The following is a 20,204-nucleotide window of genomic DNA, read 5'->3' as shown; positions in this document are numbered from 1 at the left end:
AGAGAGAGAGAGAGAGAGAGAGAGAGAGAGAGAGAGAGAGAGAGAGAGAGAGAGAAACACCTGTGATGGAAAGGTCTCCTGTTCAGGGTGGATTCCGGCCTTGTGCTCTGAGCAACTGAGACAGGCTCCAGCCACTCATGATCCTAAACTGGAGTTAAGTGAGTTGGAAAATCATTACCTTACTTGTTTTTATTAATCTTTCTTAAATGTATGTATAACTCAAATTTATGAGTATTTCAATGTTTAATATCAGAAGTGTTTTAGATGTCTATTTAGAAGTTTGGTGATGTTTTTGTGACCAGAAATATGCCACAGGAACTTAACTCATTTATATCAATTAGCCTATGGTAAAACTGGTTTTGCTGTACGTCGTTTTGCTTAAAGTCACAGTTTCCAAGAACCTACTAGTGAAGGTTAGTGAGCGTTGATTGTATTTATTTTTCATATGAGCAAAGTTCCAGATTATGTAACTCACAATGAACACATCAGGTCATGCATGATCCCTGGCTACCTTAAACTGTCACTATTCTAGGGGCATCTTGATTGGAATCTATTTTCCCATCAAATGGTGGCAGAGGAGTGACAGATTTGTTCAGTAGCTCCTACTCCCAGTCGAGAACCATTACATTTAAAACATGGACAATTGTCCAAAGCAAGAAACACCAACCCGGTAAACTGGTTTGCTGTTGTGGTTTCCAATGCCAATCCGTACAAAACATCCTGTGACAGTTTTAGCGAAAAACGGCATGTGACACCAACGTTCTAGCTTATGCCGTGATAATCGAACCCGATTCAACTCGTCAGGTAAGGAGACTGGTTGTGATTTTGGAGGGATCTCTTCTTTCCTGCGAGGAACAAAGGGCACTGGGAAAAGCGTTCATCATAAAAACAAATCAAGATAAATAATACCAACTTCTTAAAACTTAACACACCCAAGATACGATAAGGCAGTAGGAGAAATAAATTAATCAATAGGAAAGAGTGATAATAGAATCCTATTCCTAACCAGTGGTGTGAACTGTCTTGAATAAGGCTGCCATCCCAGATAACCTATTAGTAAGAAAACTAATGGAAGCTCCTCGCCAATGTGAGGGTGACATGAAATCAGTTTGTACTTGCTGAACCCAAATGAAATGTCCAGAGGTGCAGGCCAAGAGACAAATCTTGGGGCTGATGTACTGGGAAACTCAGATCAGCAATTCAGGGTACTCAACCAAACAAAATTCACAGCCGAAATGGTGACTCTGGAAACTACACTAAGCTTCTCTTCTAAGAACCCACCTATCCTAATTACTAGACCAAAATGTACATAGCTTACTCTTCTTCTTCATCAGATGATGATGTTCGGGATGAGCGGTCTGACTTTTCACTGGACTTGTCATCCTCTTCTTCCTCCTCATCGTCAGAGTACACCTCACTGGTTTTTAATGGCTGTTTTTTGGCAAGGAGCTCAGCTAAAAAGAAAGGGGAAATGTTTACCTACCCAGTATACAAAAAAAGGGCTGGGAGATTGCTGCTAACTGGGCAGAAAGGGTCACCAACTCTACTGACAGTTGTCTTTTATTGCACTCAAGACACTTGAAGATGGGCAGGAAGGATGGGGAAAACTTTTTTATGATGTCTTTAGAGAATCTTTGAGGAAAACTTGATATGGTAACTGTCTCAACTACTTAACTTTGTTGTTGTAGATAGAAAACAGCTATAGACAATTATGAGACATAAGGCCTCCACTGTATTCCAATAAAATTTTATTTATAAAAAGGTAGTTTATCAACCATTGTTCCTCATAAAATCTAAGGAGTGATTTCTAGGATATACAGGTTACGTGGTAAAAGCAAGGCAGAGTGCTTTTGTGTGTCTAGTGTGCTACCATTAATCTAAGACAGAAGGTGAATCTGTGTCCTTTAGTTTAGGAAAAAAGGGGAAAGGTATAAAAAAAATTTTAAGTGGTTACCTATTATGGGAGGAAGGCAAAGGATGAAATAGAAAAGTATATAAGGGCCGGCCGAGTGGCACGTTGGTTAAGAACTGGCTTGGGATGCCAGAGGGCCCCGGTTCGGATCCCACATATGAGGGCCAGTGACACTGCCCTCTACAGCTAAGATGCTGAACAACAGCTCAACCTGGAGCTGGGTTGCCGTGAGTCGCCGGCGACGGCGTAGGCCGCAGCCCCTGTGGCAGTGGGTTGCCATGGGCTACCGTGTGTAGCCAGCAGCCAGCGTGAGCGGCCAGCAGCCGCAGTGAGCGGCCGTCCAGAAGCCAGCGACTGATCTGCCTCGCCCGGGAAGAGTGCAGTGATGGTGCCAACTTGGGCCAGTGAGGCAACGTCCTCCACAACTAGACTGAAGAACAAGACAATAGCAACTTGTCTGTTCCCCTTCCCCCCAATTCCCCACCACTGTTCCCATCCCCCCAATTCCCCAATAAAAATCTTTAAAAAAAAAAAAAAAGACTCTTCCATGTCTTTAAAAAAAAAAGAAAAGTATATAAAAGTTAAACTTTTTGAATAACGTTGTTCAGTGTATTTGACTTTGGGACGTTGTATTTTATAATCATACAACAAAGTAACAATACAAAGTCATCTCTACATATCACAAGCAAAATGAAAGAAAGTATTAATTTGATGGCACCACCACATAAAAAGGAACTATAACAGCGACTTTATAGCCATTTGAAAGGCACACTATAAACCAATGGAATAGAAAAGTCGAGAAGTAAACCCTTACATATATGGTCAAATGATTTTCAACAAGGGAGTCAAGGCAATTCAACGGGGAAACAACAGTCTTTTCAAACAAAATGGTGCTGGAAAAACTGGGTATCCCACATGCAAAACATGAGAGTGACAGAGACAGACAGACAGAGAGAGAGAGAGAAAGAAAAGTTTCCCAGTACACCAGCCCACCATATATACTATATATAAAATTTAGCTCAAAATGGATAAAAGACATACATATAAGAGCTAAAACTATAATGAAACTGCAAAGAAAACATAGAGGAAAAGCTTCATGACAATGGATTTGGCAATAATTTTTTGGATATATGACGCCAAAAGCACAGGCAACAAAAGAAAAAAAAATTAAGTTAAATTGTACTTCACCAAAATTAAAAACTTCTATGTATCAAATGATACTATCAAGAGTGAAAAAAATGTGCAGAATGGGAAAAAATGTGCAAATCAGATATATAAGGATTAATATTCAAAATATATAACGAACTCCTACAACTCAAAAACAACAAAAAGAAATTGATTAAAAAATGGGCAAAAGATTTGAATACACATTTCATCAATGAAGTTATCCAAATGGCCAATAAGCACATGAAAAGATGCTCAACATCATTAATTATTAGGAAAATGCAATCAAAGCCACATGGGATACCATTTCATACCCACTAGGATGGCTACTATCAAAAACATAATTAACAAGTGTTGGTGAGGATGTGTAAAAAGTGGAACCCTCCTACATTGCTGGTGGGAATGCAAAATGGTAAAGAAAACAGTCTGACAGTTTCTCAAAAGGTCAAACATAGAGTTACCTACCATATGCGTCAACAATTCCACTCCTAAGTATATACTAAGAGAAATAAAAACATGTGTCTACCCAACAGCTTATATACAAATGTTTATAGCAGCATTATTCATAATAGTCAAAAAGTGGAAACAACACAAATGTGTATCAAGAGTGAATGGATAAATGTGTATCCATACAATGGAATATTATTCAGACACAAAAAGGAAGAAGTATTGATATATGCTACAACATGGATGAACCTAGAAAACCTTATGCTAAGTGAAAGAAGCTAGACACAAAAGACCATATATTGTATGACTCCATTTACATAAAATGTCCAGAATAGGTAAATCTATAGAGGTAGAAAGTAGATTAGTGGTTCCCTAGGGCTAGGGGATGATAGGTCTGGGGTAGGTGGCTAAGAGATATGGGTTTGTTTGTTTTTTTAGGATAATGAAACATCCTAAAATTCACTGAATTTTATTGTATAGCTCTGTGAATATACTAAAAGCCACTGCCTTGCTTTATTTTAATGAGTAATATAGTACCATAAGTATTTCTCAGTAGAGTTGTTATAAAAACCAAACCAAAAAAAAAAAATTAAAATCCTTGGGATCCTGATTTTAAAATGGATGTATCAGCATGAGGCTCATGATCAATTCTACCTTTAAAAAAATAATAAAAAAATAAAAAACCTGCCTTTCTGTACACTGAAAAAGCTTAGACATAACAGCTAACTCAGTAGCATGAGTGTTCCTTGTGTCTAGACTGTGGTGTCTAAATACAATTTCTCATAAAAAAAGCGTTCCTTGGAGAAATGGCTGATTCCAGATCCAGAAAGCAAGAAAGCTATTAAAGACAACTGGGGGGCCGGCCGAGTGGCACATTGGTTAAGAGCTGGCTTGGATCTCACATATGAGGGCCAGTGACACTTCCCTCTATAGCTAAGATGCTGAACAACAGTTCAACCTGGAGCTGGGCTGCCGTGAGTCGCCGGCGATGGCATAGGCTGCAGCCCCTGCTGCAGTGGGTTGCCATGGGCTACCGTCTGTAGCCAGCAGCCAGCGTGAGCGGCCCTCAAGCCGCAGTGAGCGGCCTTCCAGAAGCCTGCGACTGATCTGCCTCGCCCGGGAAGAGCGCAATGATGGTGCTAACATGGGTCAGTGAAGCAACATCCTCCACAACTAGACTGAAGAACAACAACAACAAAAAAACCCCCAACAATTTGTCTGTTCCCCTTACCCCAATTCCCCAATAAAAATCTTTAAAAAAAAAAAAAAAAGACAACTGGGGTCTTATGTCAAAAGGACTCGATCTACTAACTGGTTGAAGATGGGACAATATGAGTCTTAATCATAACTGCAATGGATTAAAATATATAAAGTATCTTAAAATCCATGCGTTCACAAGGATATTCAAAACAAACATCACTGGTCACCTTTGGAAGTTAAAGAACTATGTCATTCTTTTGAAAACTAGTAAAAGGAAAAAAACCCAAAAAATCCCCAAAACAAACAAACAAACAAAAAACAGAAACAAGCATTTATTCTGCCTTTTTTATATGAAATGTAACTGGTGCTAACTAAATAGCTAATGAAAAGTTTCTCTTTATAGGAACAGATCAGATAATAAATGAAGAAAGAATGATAGATTAGAATATCACCATTGTATAATTCATAATGAATTAAATGATATAGGTAACGATTATCAACAGCTGCTGAGATAGAACATATTACTATTTTTAATTCTTCGCCCTTTTCTGTGCCCATGCCCTTTGTTTGCCATGTGACTCAGTAGTTCCTCCCAGCCATTAATGTTGGGCTTGGTCATGTCACTTGCTTTAGCCAATGGAATGTGCACACATCTGACACTGCCAATTCCAATTCTAGGCCTTAAGAGGCATCTCATGTTTCTGCTTGCCCTTATTACACTTCTGCTATTACCATGAGAAGAATGTGCCTTGGGTATACTGGTCTGAGGAGGGGGAGAGATAAGTGGAACAGACCTAGTCCTAACCTGCAGCCAGAGGACAACCTTAGCTGAACTGCTGATACATGAGCAGGAACAAATGATTGTTCATCTGAGTTTGGGGCAGTTTTTTATTTCGTATTATTGTGGTAAAAGCTAAGTGAGAGCTGGTAATATCACAAAATGAGAGGCAAGCAGTTATTATGTGTCTCCTGATGGTAGTATATACGACCACTTAAAACTTATTTACCTTCCCAAAAAACAAAATAGAAACAGAACACATCCAAATTTGTCCAATTTTCTAGCTCTAATTACAAATTATACTATACTCTATATGTGTTTGGAATTTCTCATAGTAAAGGGGAAAAATTAAAATGGGCACAAAAGTCAAATCATATGATCAAAGACACAAAATAACCATTATATTTTCCCCACTCACCTGTTCTGTTCTTCCGTTTTTCTCGCTCTGCTTTTAGCTCCTCCATGGCTTGAGATTTCTTATCTAGTTTCTCATCCCGTTTGGAACGCCGTTCCTTATTGTGGGATGTTACCTGGGAAGGGAAAGATATGTAGAATGGCTCTTTTTACCAACTGCTGATAAGATTTTCTATACTCAACAATTAATCATTCAGTTCTTATCTATACTGGCTGCACAAACTGAAACTTGTTTAAAGGGAGAGAGCATCCTCTTGTGGACAAAGGGGATAGAGCAGTAAAGTCAGCCCTTGTCTTACAAAGCCTAAGAATTACAGGAATAAGCACTTTTGAGAAGGGTACCCTAGATCATAGCTCACATTGTTGATATTGTCAACAAAGCTTTTTGCAGTAAATGCAGAGATGACTAATTTTTCCAGCTATATTTACTACCAAGTCCAGGATGACACACACCTGAGTCAACATCATAACCAATCTGGCTACCTGGGACAGGATGTTTACCACCTTTCCCTTAAAGGCTGCCCACACATTAGCTGCTTTGTAAATGCAGACTACAGTGAAGAATTCCTAAGGACTTAAACAGCACAGTGAATGGTGAAATGATATGTCCAGGAGATTAATGCAACGTACAAGATGAAGACAGCACATAATAGTCTTGCACTAACTTACCTAGGCTGATTAACATAAACCCATCTTTTATATAAATCACACACACCTGTGTATACACACATATGCACATACACTCAAAACAGAAGTTTTACTATTTAGATAATGAGGACCATTGAATCTCCTACCTGAGATTCTTGAATCTGTGTCAGCTTTTTCTTTTCTTGCTCCTCTTCTTGCTTTTTCTTTTTTTCTTTCTTTTCTTTCTTTTTGGCTGTTTTTAGTTTTTTCTTGATTTCAAATCTGGTTAAAAGATATTTGTATGGTTTTTAAGTGGCAATGAAATATTTGTAAAGACTGATATCTATTAGCTAGGAGAAAGGAAGTAAGTAGGGGAAAGGAGTTAATAACCATTTTGGCTTCCTGCAAGAAACTCCAATGTACCTTATAATTACCATAAAAACACTGAATATAAGAAACCAAAAGTATTTAAAAGCATTAAGTTGGAACAGACTTAAAATGAGAGAAAAAATTCAGAATACTATTATATCCTATTGGTAACACACAGCTCTTCCTCAACGTTCACATAATAGAAGAAAATAGTTGATTTTTAAATCAATTCCAATAGTGTTCCATTAGAAAGAGAACAAAGCCACAGAGAGCCACAGTCACATTTTTAAGATGCTAAGGACAAAGGATGCATTTGAATCAGATGGCTTTCAATCTTTTTTCCTTAGGAAAAATGCCCTCCATGCATCTAAACCCCAGCGGACCTGTGAATAAATATGCAATTCTCTTAAACAAATGTAATCTAGTCTCCCTCCCTAGTAACAAAAATCAGGCTCTTATGAAATTTTTTGGTGAATTTACGGAACTTTATGGATGGGCTAAAGGAATATATTAAACCTTAAACTCTTTTATAACACTCTAAAATAACCATAATATTCCATTTTTTTACATAGTTAACACAGTACTCAAAATTTTTTTATGTCCTTTTCACTCATTATTAAAGTCGATAATGTACTTTTATAATGTGAGATACGAGTGCACTGTTATAAATTTACTCCTTTTTAAAACAGTTAAAACAGTTAAGAATTAAACAACACACTCCTAAATATCCATTTAGAAATCACAAAGGAAATTAGAAAATAATTTGAGATGACTGAAAATGAATACACAACATATCAAAACTTATAGGATGAAGCTAAAGCAATGCCTAGAGGGACATGTATAGCTGTAAATGCCTATATCAAAAAAGTAGATTTCAAATCAATAGCTTAACCTCCACCTTAAGATAGTGGAAAAATAAGAGCAAACTAGATGTAAAACAAACAGAAAAAAGAATAAGGATTAGAGCAGAAATTAATGAAACACAGAATAGAAAAACAATATAATCAGTGAAACCAGAAGTTGGTTCTTTAAAAAGTTAAACAAAATTGACAAACCTTTGGCTAGATTGACCAAGAAAAAAAAGAGACAAGACTCAAATTACAAAAATCAGGTATGAAAGAGGAGACATCACTACTAACCTTACAGAAATAAAAAAGATAATAGGGAGCACTATGAACAACTGTATGGCAACAAGTTAGGTAATTTAGATAGAATGGAAAAATCTCTGGACAGTCATAAACCACCAACATTAACTCGTGAAGAAATAGAAAAAATCTGAATAGACCTATAATAATAAGAGATTGCATTAGTAATTTTAGAAGTTCCCACAAAGAGGAGCTCAGACCCAGATGGCTCTCCTGGAGAATTCTGCCAAATACTTAAAGAAGAAGTAATACCAGTTCTTCACAAACTCTCCCAAAAAACAGAAGAGAAGGAAACACTTCTCAACTCATTTCATGAGGCCAGTATTATTCTGATACCAAAACCAGACAATGACATCACAAGAACAGAAAAGTATTGACCAACATTCCTTAAGAATACTGATGTAAAAATCAACAAAAGAGTGAATCGAATCCAGCAACTTATAAAAAGAATGATGACCAAGAAGGATTTATCCCAGAAATGCAAGGTTGGTTCAATATAAGAAAAAGCCATCATGGGCCGGCAGAGTGGTGCGTTGGTTAGGAGTTGGCTTGGGATGCGAGCTTTGAGCAACAGGGCCCCGGTTCGGATCCCACATGAGGGCCAGTGACGCCCCGCCCTCTACAGCTAAGATGGTGAACAACAGCTCGACCTGGAACTGGGCTGCTGTGAGTCACCGGCGATGGTGTAGGCTGCAGTGGGGCTGGCCAGCAGTGGGCGTGCGCTTTTGTGAGCTGCTATGAGCTACCATGAGCAGCAGTCCAATGGCCGGCAAGCGACTGCTTAACCCGGGAAGAGGGCAATGATAATACCAACATGGGCCAGTGAAGGGATGTCCTCCACAGCTAGACTGAAGAACAAAAGGACAGCAACTTGTCTGTTCCCCTCCCCAATTCCCCAATAAAATCTTAAAAAAAAAGAAAAAGAAAAATCAATCATAATATACCATATTAATAAAGTAAAAAAACCACATGATGTCTGTCTCAACAGACACAGAATAAGCAAGCATTTAACAAAATTCAACACCCTGTCTTGACAAAAACTCCTAACAAACTAGGAACAGAAGGCAACTTCCTCAAACTGATAGAAAGGCATCTATAAAAAACTCACAGCTAACATAATACTTAATGGTGAAAGACTACATGCTTTTCCCCCTAAAATCAGTAACAAGACAAGGATGTATACTCTCACCATTTCTATTCAACATGGTACTGGAGAGCAAGAAAAATAAATAAAAGAATCCATATTGGAAAGGAAGAAGTAAAATTTATCTCTTTTTGCAGATTATATGATCTTACGCGTATATATAAAACACCTTAAGGAAGCCACTAAAAACTAAGAAAACTAATAAATGAGCTCAGCAAGGTTGCAAGGTATAGAACCAATATACAAAAATTAATTTTATTTCTATAAACTTGCAACGAACAATTTGAAATTAACAAAGAAAACAATTTCATTTATAACAGCATCCAAAAGAATAAAATCTTAGGAATAAATTTAACAAGTGCTAGACTTTTACAACAAAACCCTTCAAACATTGTTGAAAGAAATTAAAGAATACCTAAAGCGGTAGAAAGACACCATGTTCATGGATTAAAAGACTTAACAGTGTTAAGGAAACAATACTCCCAAATTTAACCTACAAATTAACACAATTCCTATAAAAAGCTCAGCTGCTTTTTTTGTTGTTGTAGAAACAGACAATCTGATTTTAAAATTCATATGGGAATGCAAAGGGCCCCACATAGAAAAAACAATTTTGCAAAAGAACAAAGTTGGAGGACTTACACTTCCCAAGTTAAAAACTGACTACATACAGTAATCAAAACAGTATGGTGCAGACATAAGGACAGACATATAGGTCAATGGGAGAAAATTGAGAGTCAACAAATAAACCCACAAATGGATAATTGAATAGCTATATGCAAAAGAATGAAGATGGATCTCCACCTCACACCACTTACAAAAATGATCTCAAGATGGAGCAATGACATAAATATAAGAGCTAGAACTATAAAACTCTTACAAGAAAACATAGGGGTAAATCTTCATGACCTTGGATTTGGCAATAGGTTCTTAGATAAGATATCAAAAGCTTGGGCAAGAAAAGAAAAAATAAATTGTATTTCATCAAAATTAAGTTATTTTGCGCATCATATAACACTATCAAGAGAGTAAAAAACAGAACCTATAGAATGGGAGAAAATATTTGCAAATCATGTATCTGATAAGGGTCTAGTAACCAGATTATATAGAGAACTCTTAGTATGCAACAACGAAAAGACAAGCAACCCCATTAAAAAATGGGTCTTGGGGCCGGCTAAGTGGCTCAGTTGGTTAAGAGCTCGCTCAAGAGTTTGAGCTCTGAGCAACAGCGGTTCAATGCCCGGCCCGAGCTGAGCTGCCGCTGAGCTGCCAACAGGTGGCAGGATGGCTCAGATTAAAAAAAAAAAAAAAAAGGGTCTTGAACAAACACTTCTCCAAAGACCTATAAATGGCCAAACAAGAACATGAAAATATGCTCAACATCCTTAGTCAACAGGAAAATGCAAATCAAAATCATAATGAGATACATTTTACATCCACTAGGATAGCTATTATCAAAAAAAGAGAAAATAGGGCCGGCCGAGTGGCGCGATGGTTAAGAACTCGCTTGGGATGCCAGAGGGCCCCGGTTCAGATCCCACATATGAGGGCCAGTGACACTGCCCTCTACAGCTAACATGCTGAACAACAGCTCAACCTGGAGCTGGGCTGCCATGAGTCGCCGGCGACGGCGTAGGCTGCAGCCCCTGTGGCAGTGGGTTGCCATGGGCTACCGTATGTAGCCAGCAGCCAGCGTGAGCGGCCAGCAGCCGCAGTGAGCGGCCGTCCAGAAGCCGGCGACTGATCTGCCTTGCCAGAGAAGAGCGCAATGATGGTGCCAACTTGAGCCAGTGAAGCGACGTCCTCCACAACTAGACTGAAGAACAAGACGACAGCAACTTGTCTGTTCCCCTTCCCCCAATTCCCCAGCACTGTTCCCATTCCCCCAATAAAAAAAATCTTAAAAAAAAAAAAAAAAGAGAAAATAAGTGTTGGCAAGGATGTGAAACTGGAGCCCTTACACATTGCTGGTGGGGATGGAAAATGGTGTAGGGGCAGTGTAAAACAGTTTGGTAGTTTCTCAAAAAGTTAACCATAAAATACGACATGACCCAGCAATTCTACTCCTAGGTATACACCCAGAAGAACTGAAAATAGGTACTTAAACAAATATTTGTACATGAATATTCATATTAGCAAACTGTTTATAACAGCAAAAAGGTGAAAACAACCCAAATGTCAATCAACAGATGAATGGATAAATAAAATGTGATATATATAAACAATGGAATATTATTCAGCATAAAAAGGAATGAAGTATTAATATGTGCTACATGTATAAATTTTAAAAATATGCTAAATAAATGAAGCCAGCCACAAAAGACTATGTGTATGATTCCATTTATGTGAAAATGTCCAGAAATAGGCAAATCTATAGAGACAGAAAATAGATTGATTAGTGGTTGCCTAGGGCTGGGAGGCTTGGGAGGAAATAGAGAAATGACCAATGAGTACAGGGTTTCTTTCCGGGGTGATGAAAGTATTTTGAAATTAACTGTGGTGATAGTTACACAACTTTGTGAATATATAAAAACCATTCAATTGTACACTTTAAATGGGTAGATTCTATAGTGTATAAAATATATCTCAATAAAAATATTTTAAAAGTTAATAATAGCTTATATTTACATAATTTTCTCATATGTATCATCTCACTCAAGACTTACAACAATCCCCAAGGGGGAAGCTCATTAGGAAGAGGGAAAGTGGCTAATTCAGATCACCTGGACAGTGACTCTGAATTGAGCCTAGATTTTCTGGCTGAAAATGTAAGTGCTCTTTCTACAACTGAGCTACCTTTTATGTTGCCTGAACTCAAGTTAAAAAAAAATAAAAAATAAAAAAAGAGGCAGCGAATAGGTGAAGAATCTAACTGAAAAGGACATCTCACTACTGGTGCTGCTGGCTATAAAATGAGATGATAACAGTGTTTACATAAAAAGATCAACATTACGATTAAATAAGATCTATATAAAGACATTTATTAAGTAAAAAAGATGGGAGGAAATTGCTGAGTTACTCTATTGCATGCCTTGCAGCTAAACAAATGAGCTACAAAAAAACCCCTCAATTTTCTGTGAATGACTCAGAACTTATCTTAATTATCAACACTGTAAACATTCTTCCAGTCACTAAAAAATGTCACTGAATCAGTCAACTGCCTCATTTACATAAGATGAAAAATATAAAAACCAAGCTTGAGATAAGCCACCCATTACTTTTGAGCTACTTTGTGATTTTATCATAGGATCCTATTGGCAGTATATTAGAACCTCCTGTTATGCTATCCACAGTTCAGAAATACAAATTTTAGAAGTCATCCCTAACCATCTGGCAACTCCGGAACAGTTTCTTAAGTCTTGTTTGTTCCAATACAGGTAACCTTGGGAGCATTCACACTCAAAACAAATGGCTATTACTTGCTGCTGACTAAAAGCCAAACATTCTTGTCTAGGATAACTTACAATACTTAATATGGTCTCCAGAAGGGACAAACAGGCTCCTGGATGAAATGGAACTAACTGCTGCCTAAGAAATGCTTCTATTTTTCTTTTATGATATTAGGTAGGTAGGGAAGGATCCTAATTGTGAGGACTATTTTATTTCCTAAGACAGAAGCTAAGTTTATTTTTACCTTGAAATTGTTAGGAGGTATGAAAGAACTTTTGCCATTTAACTATGGCAAAAGTAATTCAGAACACCGAAGCACCTTCTGAATATCAAAAAGCAATTTAACATTTGAGTTTTTTTAAAAAACACAAAAGCTATTCTGGAAGGATAGTGAGACACCTGATTCGTAAATTCCAAGTCATTTTTTCCCTTCTGGAATGTGAAGCTCTTTTTAATTAAAGTATATTTGACATACATATTATATTAGTTTCAGGTGCATAAATTCCAAGTCTTCAATCCTACAGAGACAGAGCTCCAAATGTGAATTTTGGAAAAATTATTTTATTACCATTAAGGAACTACAACCTTACCTTCTTTTCAACACCTCCCTCTTCTCTATGCGGTTGAACAGTTCTTGCTCTCTCTCCTTTTCTGTCATCTGTTCCAGACGAGCCCTGTCTTCCTCATCTCCCATGAGGTCTTCTCCATAGCCATCATGGAACTCTTCATCTTCTGAAGAAGAGTCTGAATCGGAACTGGAGGAGGAGCTGTTGCTGTCAGAATCTGACACTTCACCTGCAACAAAGGCCCAAACACAAGATTAGACTCTGCTAGAGAAGACTTGGGTCACAGGTGACCCCAAAGTGCTGATAATCATTACTCCCTGGCTCTCCTAGGTAAAGTGGCGTATGGCCATCTCAGTAACTTTAGGAACAGTCCTTGGTCTGCCTTTGGCAAATGCAAACACAGGTTAGGGAAATTTAGTCTGGAATAAAAAAACCAGCATGTTCTTTTTAATTTAACTTTTTATTTGGAAAATAATTGAGACCTAAAGAAAAAAGTTGCAAGAATAGTTGCCTCCCATACATCTTTTACTTAGGTTCACTCATTGTTAACATTGCCAATTTACTTTCTACATATATAAAATAATGTATATATTTTTATTATTTCTTTTACTGAACTGAGAGTAAGTTGCAGAGATTGTGACCCTTCACCCTTAAATGCTTCTCCTAAGGACAATCTCTTACATAACCAATTACACAATTAGCAAATTCAGGAAATTTAACATTGATGTAATGCCAATATCTAACATACAGTCTATATTTAAATTTCACCATTTGTTCTATCTAATACAGTCCTTTGTAGCCACTTTTCAGTCAAATAAGGACCCAATCTAGGATCTCACATTGCATTTGGTTGCTGTCTCTCTAGTATCCCCTACTCTGTAACAGTCTATTTTTGTCTTTCATGCCACTTAATTTTTTTGAAGAGTATAAGCCTAAAAATTATCTAACAGAATTTTGTAAGGTGATGATGAAATTATTCTCTATCTAAACAGTAGCCACATGTGGCTACTGAGCAATTGAAATGTGGCTAGTGCAACTAACTGAGACACTCAATTTTGAATTTTAATTTTTAATTAATTCAAATTTAAATAGCCACAGTCATCAAATGTCCCCAATTTGGGTTAGTTGGTCTCATCAAAAACTACTCAGGTTATGAATTTTTGGCAAGAATACTCCTTAAGTGATTGTGTCCTTTTCAAAATATCTCATCAGGCAGCATCTGACATCTGTTTGTTCTATTACTAGTGATATTGGGTTAAGGCAGTGTCTCCCAGATTTCTCCTCTGTACAGGCACTTTTTCTCCTTTGTAGTTAGTAAGTATAGGGAGATGCTTTAGACTGTGTAAACATCTTATTCCGCAACAAACTCACCCAATGGTTTTAACACTCATTGATAAATCATGATTAAATCAATTATTACTATGATGGTTGAAAAAGGGTGATTTTTCTGTCATTTCTTCTACATTTATTGGTTGGCATAAAAAAATCAATGTTTTAATTAGTCATTAAGTTGATTAGTCAATTCCTAATAAGAACATTTTTTACTGAGTTTTATATCCTATTCAAGGATTTTTCTCTCAGTCAGACCACGCATAGCCAAGGAAAGGCGAAGGGAAGGCAGTCGGGTAAAGAAAATTGAGACTCTAATGCAGAAACTCCTCGTAAGTTTCCAGGATGGGTTCAGCGGCCTCATTAACGCTTCAGAATTACATGTATTTTTCTTGCTTCATTCAGAATCTCGAAGGACCACTGAAAAGGGTATGGACTGCTGTAATGCAGGTACCTTTCCCCTTCATTTCTGATGTTGCACCTTCAACCTGACAAGAGTGGGAGTTCACTCCCAGGGTCTAGGTTGCTTGGCTCACCTTCTTCAGGGGCTGAGCTCTCAGCTGAACTGTCCTTGTCCGAACTGCCTGAAGAAGCAGTTTTATTGGCCTGTTTCTTCATGGTTCCTTTCTTCTCTATTTTTCTGGCCTTTCCTTTCTTCTTATTTTTATTGCTCCCGAATGTCCACTATAAGGAGAAAACAGGAAAACTGAAACAGGGACTTCACTGGGAAAAGCTGGAAGATTCAAGAGTAAAGTCTCTGACATTCATCAAAATGATTACAAGAGTCTCTATTGCTTTGGACCCAAAACAAATACACTTTATATGAAGATAGGAATTTTGAAACCTTTTGGTTAAAACTTCATCATAACTTCTGGTTTGTAATTTCTTAGAAATAGTAGATAATTGATATAATAAAATTTAATTAATGCACTTTTTATCACAACAGAAAAACAAAGATATCAACATTATGGCAAGTGGACTGAGTTACTAAAACTCAGTGATTACAAAAACAGCTTCTAATATTTCGTGTGGCAGAGAGGGAAGTAATTGCTAGGGGTTGGTATGTCTGGGTTTCAGTTCACAGAGAACGGTTTAGTTCTGGAGTGGGTTTCAGGAAGGCAGGGTATAAAGCTTGTTAGTAGGAGAAAACTGTAGAAAGCACAGCAAAAAGAGATGACAGCCATTCTTTGACATGGATGGTAGCACTAGTACCATCTCCAAGGAAGCAGAAAATAAAGTAGATCTGTGTGTATCTTTTTTTAAAAAAATCTGCATATATTATACAACATAATGTTTAAATTGGATCATAAACAGGAGATCCCATATATCTAAACATAAGGAACCTACAATTTGCATTATTAAAGTAACAAGCAGGCAATATTCAGGTAATCATGCCAAAGCCAAAAACAAACAAACAAACACAATTTGTCCTCATCAAGCATTTTAATTATAAGGTTGAAAGACCATGGAACTATTTTAAAAATTCACAAGGGCCAGCCGAGTAGCTTGTTGGTTAAGAGATGGCTTGGGAGAGCAAGCTCTGAGCAGCAGGGCCGCCAGTTTGAATCCCACATAGGCCAGTGACACTGCCCTCTACAACTAAGATGGTGAACAACAGCTCGACCTGGAGCTGGGCTGCTGTGAGTCGCCAGGGACGGCATAGGCTGCAGTGGGGCTGCATTGGGCTGCCATGAGCAGCCCGCAGCCAGCGTGAGCCACCATCCGATGGCTAGTGACCCATCTACCTCAGCCGGGAAGAGTACAATGATCATAATACCAACATGGGCCAGTGAAGCGACGTCCTCCACAACTAGACTGAAGAACCAAAGGACAGCAACTTGTCTGTTCCCCTTCCCCCAATTCCCCAGCACTGTTCCCATCCCCCCAATCCCCCAATAAAAATCTTTAAAAAAAAAAATTTCACAAAGACTATTTTGTTACATTAAACCATACCTCTCCCTTGATATTTTAACTTGTCTATTTAGGAGAAGTATTTTAGATGAAAAATACTTTACTTGGGAACTTTATTTTATGTACTATAAAGAATAGTCTTTATCTTTTTAACATCACAGATTGAATTATAAATCTGGTATTAACATAAAATTTCTACATCTAATATTTAACAAAAGCACAAAGTATTTGCTTCTTTTATAACATGATCATAAATTAACCTCCTAAATTTATTTGGGTTTCTTTTTTGAGGAGGTGGCTAGAGAGGTAGTCCTGATGAGGTTTCCATCTAAGAAATGTTCCATATCAGCAGCTCTTAAGAACTATAGTCTGCTAGTTTACCTTAATAAAATACTGTGAAAGGGGTGCTCTTTTAATCTTGTGATTTTTTCATTTTAATTTACTCTTAGTTATTTTAATTGCCACCTTATTTTTTGTACTCAAGAGCTAGGAAGAAGGGACAAGTGAAAATAAAACCACTACATGTTCTAGAATGATATATCTTAAGTGAATGAACGGTGACTTCCCTTTGTAAGTGAATTTACTTTTCAAATTTTAACATTTTAACACCTAGGTCATCATTTAGAAAGAAATCCTAATGCTTCTCTTCTAAAGCCTAGTTCTCAACCATTTCAAATCTTCATCATTAAAAGGAAGATAATTTTAGGTCAGTTTGAAAGAATCCAAGAGGCTAAATTGCTCAATTTCTGTTACCTGGGCTAAAATACATCAACTTTCTATTATGACAACACAGATGTTACTAGAGGCAATAAAGTATATATAAAAAATCTTTTGCATTGGCTTTGGTTGTAAGAAATAGCACAATCACACACACATATTAGTCAATATTTACTGGGTGGTTATGAAAATGGGCATTACCCCTCTTCCAAACAGGGTGTCTTGGCCCTTTGTACTTCTATCCAATGGGAATAGGAAGAGGCCAAGAGGCTAAAGGTTGGGCTGCCAAGGTCACAGGTGTATTAGAGTGGCTAGGTCTATTTTTGCTAGACCTATTTTTGCTACGTCTACAATATTTAAGATTTGGGTTTCTCATGTGTAATACAGCCAAATTCCGGACTCCCTAGAGGGAAAAAAGTATTTAGGAGAGCAAAAAAGACCTAAATGTGAAGTCACACAGGTGAATACAATTCAGGAGATGCTAGGAAGCTATCTAGCCTCCTTAGCTTTCTACCCTCTATCTGTTACAAACTGCCACTGCCTAAGCTTAGCAACTGTCACTCATTTGTAGTCTAGGATGTTTATCCCTTGGAAGAGAGGAAGAAAAGAGTAAAAATAGAAGAAAAGAAAACATTTCCATTTAAAAAGGGCTTACCTGGTTAAACCTGAGTGTGGGAATCTTGGGGTTTTTTTTGTTCCAACAATTTTCAAAAGAAATGAGACAACAAAACTGTCTCACCTTTCAAGAGGCTGACTCAATAGGGTCTGTCATGCCAACAGCAGACAACCAAGCTTATTTGTGTCTGCTTTCTAAAAGTTATTTTGATAAACCTTTGACATCTAATTTTAAGACAATATATGTTCATTATATGAAGCTTTAAAAAAAACAGAAAAGTATTTTTAAAATTAAAAGAAAATCACCTGTATTTCCACCACCCAAAGATAAATAATTACTTATAACTTGGGGGCCAGTCTCATTATTATTCCTATTTAATACAGAGAAAGAGACTCAAATGGTTAATCTCCCAAAGACTTTTTTTTCCCTGGGGATTAAAGCATATTTGTTATACATTTACATTTACACCTGTAAACCAGAGGGACCTGAATGGTGTTGTTTGTTTGTTCTAAGCACATATTTTAAATATTTGCCCAGTACCTCTTCTCCCAAGATCACAGAATCTAATAAACCATAAAGGAAATGGTTAACACTTGTGGCAGGCAAAACCGATATAGAAATATCTTAATCCAGCCATTAGCCCCGAGGTTGCTCACCTATCCCTGCAAAAGCCTTAATCTGTTGACTCTGAGACACAGGGAAAATGAATTCTTCTTTCATTGCTAGAGTGTGGGAGTAAATAGAGTCCAAAGAGTAACATACAGGGTTCAAGGGGTGATCTTAGGCTTTCCCCATCTAGCAGAGAGGAGAGGAAATGACCTGGCATTTCTTAATTTGTGTTGGGAACAATGGCTCTACTGAAAGGCAAGCTCTGTTGTGACACTAAAAATGCCCTAAAATGTACCACACGGAAGTCAAGAATGAGAATATGAGTGCCTAGTGATCTGCATCTCAGTACAGAGGCCAGAACATCCCCCAATGAGAGCTATTCCAAAACTATCTGGGAAAGGGAAAGGATCCATTGTCAGTCAGGACCTCATCCACACTGAGGTCCTGCTTTCTCAAGCATTCACATGTATGCAGGCCCACACATAACAAGGGAAGTATTATGTATATACGCAGTGAAGAAAACCTAAAACAGAAACTGGAAGGAAGATGTTTTCTTAATAAATGAAGAGATTAGTAGTTTGACTCTCACTGATGTAACAGATACTCTAATGGGCAGCAATGATCTAATGATACAAGGAGGTCAGTACTACACAATCTTGTGCCAGCCTGAGTGTGTGTGAGGTGTTATAAGCAGGTCCTTACTCTGGGAAGGGTTGACTTCCTGGAAAGACAGGAAGGAACATGGGTGGGGAGTGGTTGCTTTGAACTTGGGTGGCAATAAGATGCTGAGTACTTTGAGCATCCTGGAGGCTTAAAGGCAAAGAAACATCAAGATTTCAGAGAGGTTATCTCTAATGGGCAAGGAAGATCATATCCTAGGCCTCAGGACCCAGAGTAAAAACCCAGTTACTCCAAAATAAATCTACAAGTGAAACAAAATACTTGGAGGTAATAGGGTTCAAGAACAACAGCTGGGTTACTGATAAACTATACTGGAATTAGGGGTTAAAAGAACTGGAATACAGCCCAAGCGCTTAAACTGAGACTGTTTCCTTATCTGTAAAGTAAGAATAACAATACTGCTTTGGGCTTGACCGTCTATGGGGTAGTGTGAGGCTAAAAGAAGACAGAATAAAAGAAGTTTAGAGCACATGGGAAACCATGAAGTTCTATGTAAATGCAGGGTACTATGTTATGTTGGGGAAAGAAACTCAGAACTTCTGTGAGCCTGTTTCCTTATCTGAAGCACAGGAGTCCAGATGACCTCTATGACCCCTTGGAGTTTTAAAGAGGTAAGGTTCTATATGAACTGAGTGTTACATTAAGTCATTATTCTAGATCTTGACAGAGGCTAGCAAACAGGTGTGTGGGAAGGGCATGGTTCCTGATTTCGGTCTTCTAGTTTTTTTTTCTCTGAAAGTAGAAAAGGGTCAGTGGAGTTGAAGAGTAAATGTAATTTAATGTCAGCCTAAAGAACATGAAGAATAGCTTAGCTTTCTTTATTTTATTTTATTTTTTTATTGTTAGTTTCAGGTGTACAGAACAATGCAATAGTTATCCTTTTCACCCTCACACAGAAACAACCCCCCTCCCCCATCTACTGCCCTCCCACCCCTGATATCATGCTTATCTATTACAATTCCATTGACTCCATTCCCACACTCTACTCCATGTCCCGTGACTATATGTGTATATAATTATATTTGACATACAACATTATTCAACATCAGCTTCAGAAATACAGTACGGTGGTCAGGCCTCTACACCGTCCACAAAGTGGTCTCCCTAACAAGACATGAGTCCATCTGGCCCCCTAAAAAATATTTACAACATTATTGATTATATTCCCCAGACTGTCTTTTCTAT

At 37.6% G+C, this 20,204-nt stretch overlaps 1 protein-coding gene across 2 annotated transcripts in view; it reads right to left on the bottom strand.

Annotated features, from left to right (window-relative positions):
• The window catches only part of RTF1 (RTF1 homolog, Paf1/RNA polymerase II complex component), a 57,185-nt gene that overhangs the window by 9,631 nt on the left and 27,350 nt on the right, over positions 1–20,204 (bottom strand). For both annotated transcript variants that reach the window (XM_019645073.1, XM_019645075.1), the window contains exons 3-8: positions 15,022–15,169; positions 13,181–13,385; positions 6,710–6,824; positions 5,920–6,031; positions 1,319–1,454; positions 668–845 (exon numbers count right to left, since the gene is read on the bottom strand). In XM_019645073.1, the coding sequence (XP_019500618.1) occupies positions 668–845; positions 1,319–1,454; positions 5,920–6,031; positions 6,710–6,824; positions 13,181–13,385; positions 15,022–15,169 (894 nt within the window). The remainder of the gene's footprint in view (positions 1–667; positions 846–1,318; positions 1,455–5,919; positions 6,032–6,709; positions 6,825–13,180; positions 13,386–15,021; positions 15,170–20,204) is intronic.

The sequence above is a fragment of the Hipposideros armiger genome, unplaced genomic scaffold (genome assembly GCF_001890085.2).
Source record: "Hipposideros armiger isolate ML-2016 unplaced genomic scaffold, ASM189008v1 scaffold_92, whole genome shotgun sequence".
Taxonomy (NCBI): Eukaryota; Metazoa; Chordata; class Mammalia; order Chiroptera; family Hipposideridae; genus Hipposideros; species Hipposideros armiger.
The sequence above is the reverse complement of the archived record's forward strand: the minus strand, read 5'-3'. Positions and strand labels throughout refer to the sequence as shown.